General features: G+C 32.5%; 1 protein-coding gene across 1 annotated transcript in view; it reads left to right on the forward strand.

Moving 5' to 3' along the window:
* Nucleotides 1-4243, forward strand: part of LOAG_17808 (PWWP domain-containing protein) — a 7978-nt gene extending 3735 nt beyond the window's left edge. The window contains exons 7-15 of the mRNA XM_020450472.1: nt 243-498; nt 759-931; nt 1245-1324; nt 1448-1526; nt 2133-2238; nt 2464-2661; nt 2881-3035; nt 3206-3309; nt 4038-4243. Of these exons, the coding sequence (XP_020305847.1) occupies nt 243-498; nt 759-931; nt 1245-1324; nt 1448-1526; nt 2133-2238; nt 2464-2661; nt 2881-3035; nt 3206-3309; nt 4038-4104 (1218 nt within the window). The 3' untranslated portion in view covers nt 4105-4243. The remainder of the gene's footprint in view (nt 1-242; nt 499-758; nt 932-1244; nt 1325-1447; nt 1527-2132; nt 2239-2463; nt 2662-2880; nt 3036-3205; nt 3310-4037) is intronic.
* The last annotated feature ends 1488 nt before the right edge of the window (nt 4244-5731 follow it).

Raw genomic sequence — 5731 nt, forward strand, 5'->3', positions numbered from 1 at the left:
TATATATATATATATATATATATATATATATATATATACATATATATATATATATAAGATTCTTTGATATAATTGATATGTGTTCTATATATTATATGTATATGTAAAAGTTTACATATATTATGTATGGCGTAACATAACCCCGTTTATATTGCATGCAATACGGTGGAGGTAGACCGTATATGCTGGGATCCGAAAGATGTTGAACTATACCTGAGCAGGATGAAGTCTTATTTTTTTAGGAACGGAATTGCGAATTACGTATGGCGCTTCAAAGTGTTATGAAATATTTTAAACGTAAGGAACAAATGAACAATGTAGAGAAATCGGACACGGAAGATAATACAGCAAAGGTTGATGATAAAAATGATGCACAGCAGGGATGCGATAGGAAAGATAAAAGTACCACTGGTGGCTTGGAAGAATTGCGGTCTGTTGATGGTGAAGCAGAAGCGAAATTAACTGGAATGTTAAAGGAAGGAGAAAATAAACGCGACGGTGAATTTCATTATAGTTGATAGCTTTTTGATTATAAGCATATCTGAATGGAAAATGAAAGCACTGAGGAATTTTTATATGCTTTTCCACTGGTAAGATTGTGAAAAACGTGATTCGTCATTGGAATGAATAAAATGTCAAATATAACAGTTTTGTAAAGGGAATCAAGAGGACTGGAAGTCGTTGTCTTAAATAAAGGAATATAGATAATGGAAAATTTTGGAAAATTTGAGAAATCATTTTTAGCAAAGGAATTTTAGGTAAGAGACGCATGGATAAATCACCATCTCCAGCAGCAAAAAGGCAGAAATTTTCTGATGTTATGAAGGATTTAGAAATTGAATTAAGCGAAAAGTTGGAAAATTTAAGTAAAGGCGATCTAGCGTGGATTAATCGAGCACGAAGTGGTCGTATCGTCAAGTGGCCAATTCTCGTATGTTAACTTTATCGTTAAGTCCTGTCGAAGTATTTTCATATTTCTTTGTTCATCTGACCAAGTAATGCGGTTTAGACCGGTAATCAGTTCATCGATTACAAGGGAAAGGTCAAACTTATCCTTTTTCTGGCAGATTTTGAAAGAATCAATAATGTGAATTTTCCTCGATAGGAATAAGCGTTATTGTCACATTCAAAATTGAATTGTTGAATTCCGTCAGTTTTATGCTTCTTAATTTAGTCAATTTGTTGCTTTACTTGGATTCTCTGGAATAACCAGTTATTTGTTGGTTTTAGTTTTATTTGTTTAGGTTTTGAAAGTAGATAACGTCAATAAATCATGTGTTTGCACTGAACTACCTTTGGATGATATGTCGGCTAATGCAGAATGGTAAGCTAAAGTTATTAAAATACTTTGTTTTCACTTATGTGTTAAATATTTCTCGGCAGTCAGCCTCCAAAAAAGTATGACAATGCGAGGCCATCTATCACCATAATAAAATTTTTTGTTTAGGTGTTTAAATTCGGAAAAAACTCGCGTGGTGCAGTTGAAAAATATCTATCTATATGACACAGTGGAAGCAAAAATTGATGTAAGTTATAGTTTATGGATTTTACTTCATTACATTTACCGCTGTTTACGTTAACAATCTTTTCACACCATCTTTTCTTCGCTTTTCTTCACGCAATAAAATCTTCGCTGGTTACATAATTGAAATTTCCCGATTTATGTGCCATTGTGCTTTGATGCTGCTCAGCTATTATTAATTCGAATTTTATTCGTCTTCAATTTCAAACTTTAACGGCAACATTCCAAAATTTTATGAGCTTTTTTTTTGTAAACCGTATTTGAAGGATTTTATTATTTAACGAGATTCGTTTCTGCTTTTTTCTGAATGGATTGCTGCGACTGTCAATTGATTTCCTGTTATGCTTAAGCATGATTAGCAAATCACTGAAATCGTTTTAAGTTTGATGAAATATGCCTATGTCATGTGCACGACATTTATCAGTCTGTAATTGACGGAAAGCGATGAAATTGTTAACTTCCAATTTCCAATGTTATTGGAACAGCTTTAACTAGAATAGTGTAATTAAAATATATTTTGTTATGATTTAACTGTTATGTATTTTTGCATTGAAGGCCTAGTACAATGCAGTATTTCAAACTTATCCAACAAGCAATGCTCATATTTAAGGAGATCGAGGATGCGGAGCTAAAGACAGCTATCCAGCAGGCTGATGAAATAGCTGAGGGCAGCTATCGACCTTTTGATGATGAACGGAACAGTTATGATAAGAATGGTATAATTAAATGTATTTTGCTGCGCTATAATGATGTGTATTGACGTATAAGTGAGACACTGTATCCTATGATCTCTTCAAGTTATCAGTATGCGACTGTATTAGACTTATGAACACATTATTATATGTTTAAGGAATGCATTACACTAGAGGGATATTATTATAAATTGTACTGTCTTTTGTATTGATATATATTAAAATGCCCACTTAATTAATATATTTCAGGAAATTCAAGCATTCGAGAAAATGGATGCAAAGCTGCATCGGTCAATATTTTGGCACCTAAGGAAATCTTACGATTATGCAAGTCGGAAATGTGTGCTAGACATCTGATGGCTATTTGGACTGGTCAGTTTACATGCACACGTCATGCTGGCTATGAACCACCGTTTATGGCACCGCTGCAGTTTGAATTGAATACTGGTTGGTTTGATAAGATGATATAGCAATAATCCATTACATGGCACTCTATGTTTCATTCCATATTTTTAATTCTCCAATTTAAATAAATTTGGTCTTCCAAGAATTGGATTGATTTGTTGAAGTTTCCGAATTTCGATACCATTTTTTGGGTCATAAGAAATTTATGATTTTCATAAGATCTTAATTTTTGTTGGTTTTAATCACATATCAATTTTTTAGGTGATTTATTACCAGAAACGGATGGAATTTCATTAGTTGAACATTTGGATGCAACTGTTGCAAAATTTAAAGATGCAATGAAATCATCGCTACGACGACTTCACTATGTTACGACAGTTGCAGTACCGGAAGCAATCATTTTTGCGATTACACAGGTTTCTTTTTATTGGATACTAATGGCTATGTTGTACACTATTTGATAAAGAAGGATTGAGATGTCACTACGTCCTTTTTATATATTTATTATGCCTGTGGTGTATATTAAAGATGATTTGAGGCAAATTTGTTCTTTTTTTTTTTTTTGTATAGATTTTCATGTTTACAGATTCGCTACTGTTCTGGAAGTGAAGCAAATGAAATTTTTGAAAATGCGTTGCTGAAGACGGTCGAGAAGACTCCTAGTGAGCCGAGTGATGAAATTGGAGCAGCGTAAGCTTTTCATTATTGTTGAACTTTTAATAGGCATTTGAATATTTATCGTCATGTCCATTCTCTAAGCTGATACCCCATTAACTTGCATTTCAATCCACAATCTTCCATGAAAGGGTAGGTGGAAGGTTGTGGATTGAAATGCTAAATCATATGTCATTTTTTTTCTCTGTACTCACAATAAGGAATACAACTACAGATCTGTCATTGACAAAGCATAGTCAAGTTTATGGTGAACCCAACAAACAGATCTATGCTATAAAGAATTTTAATTAGTCTTTGTCCGTTTTTAGTCATTCATATTCATGTAATACAATGAATTATATGTGCATCTGTCGTTGTTTTTCATATTCTTGTAACATAATTTAGTCTACTTTCTTTTTATTATTTGAACTTCAGCTATCGTAGGAAGCTGTTGAAACTTTCTTATTATGATGCTTGTGGACCTAATGTTTGGCGATATATTCTATCATTAGTAGATTATCAAATAAATCATTTGATTAAAGAAGATATGATGGTATGATTAGAGGAGTAGAATTAACTGTAGATTAAGTAATCAAGCCAATTAATGCATGATATAAAGTGAATATTCGAAAATCTTGTATCTGTCTGAAAATAGAGCGAAGCTGGTTTACACCTTACTTTTACATTATATGCATGTAGTCATTTAAGAGTGGTATTTATATTCTGAATAATTTGTCATAAATTTGATGAGTAATTCCTTTCAGAACTGGTTTCGAGCAACTTCTGAAGGCAGCATCCAAAGTGCGATGTGCTGCATTAGGAATGGATTAATCGGAGTTCGAGATGATGGCATAGCATTGTCTTTCTTATACTTCATTCTTCAAATTGTTTATTGTATGTCAAGTACTTGAATGAATCGATTGGTTTTTGTTTCGTTTTTTACCCCATCTTTTTTACTACTCATTGTGCACCTCAGCTTCTCTTGCACGTTGATTCAGAGGATAAGGATCCAAAAGTGCAGTTAGGGCAGTGAAATCTGCAGTGCATTTCTGTTTTCAAAAAAGGTGAAGGGTATTTTGTATCTAAAGTAAATCATTTAAAGTCATTTTAAAATCGTTTAAACTAAATCATTTTTCTTCATTTGATCCCTTTTACCTAATTTAGAATTTAGAGTTTTGCATCTTTTGGATTGGTCCCCTGAATTCGGATTGAAGATTTGTTCAATTTCTTAAAAAAACAATCAATGCACTCCTTTTTTCTTATCAGGAAAGAAAAATTCTCACGTAGAATATCTAATCTTTTCAAGTATATTTTCTCATAAATGTCCTCGACCCTTCTTTCCTGATTCCTGTCCTCCCAGGGAAAAAAGGCATCGGGGATAATAAGGTTGTCGGAAGCAGTTGCTTGAATTTCGATTGCCATCTGTCTAATTATTATTGGTCCAGCTGAGTTTTTGTTATTATTTTCCGATGAATGATTTGGGCAATTGTTTGTATTTTATTACTTTTGATATTGAGGCACGCTGCGGTTTGCGGCATCTCTAACTGCCAATACACTTAATTTATCAAGATATGTACGTTTTTTAATTGGTTTGCAAAATTTGATGGATTACTAATCCGATATATCCTTTCAGGAAAGAGATTTTTGGAATATTTAATTCTTTCGAGGAACTGTTTTCAGAGGGCAAAACTCTGGATCTTGATTCTTTTCGAGAGTATTTGGATACTTTCTTATTTGTTCCTTTTTAAATTTTTTGGGAGGGATGAAATGGAGATGAAGGAAAAAATTTTAGGATGAGCGTTCTTTGGTTAAGTTTTTTCTTATTTAATATGCCCATTCTTAATGTTTGTGTTTCAAACTTTGCTTGCTAAATCTAGATAAGATCCATATTTGCAATTATTGTCCAGATGAAATTGTTTATTTGCGAATCTTTTGTATGGTGTGCGGATGTTTCACCATTCCCTAGAACAATATTTAAAAATTTTAAATGTACATGCATGACATTGGTTGAGCCAGAAACAATTTGATTTTGATTTTTTTTCCTTTTTTTTCTTTTTTTTAATGACTGTGATTAGGCGATAGTTTTGCAGGAATTTTTCGTCAATCTGTGCAATTCATATCAATGCACCCTTTTCTTGGATTGTTAGACAACATAAATCGAGTGTCTTCTGCTTTACAATGAATAAGATGTGTTTTTCCGTTTCCTCATCATTTGCTCTTCCGAATATTTCTTATAAAATGATGGCTCTATTATTATTAAGGATTTATATTAAGATTTACTTGATAAGAATAAACTTAACCAATGAATGCCACTAATATCATGTTTATCACACGCCTTCATATAACAAGCATCCAAATATCATTAGTTATTGATGGTACTAATTATTATTACTGTCATTACTCACGGATGATAGGCTCATTATCAGTCACTCACTGATGTAATACAGTTTAAAAATAA

The sequence above is a fragment of the Loa loa genome (genome assembly GCF_000183805.2).
Source record: "Loa loa unplaced genomic scaffold supercont3.131, whole genome shotgun sequence".
Classification (NCBI taxonomy): domain Eukaryota; kingdom Metazoa; phylum Nematoda; class Chromadorea; order Rhabditida; family Onchocercidae; genus Loa; species Loa loa.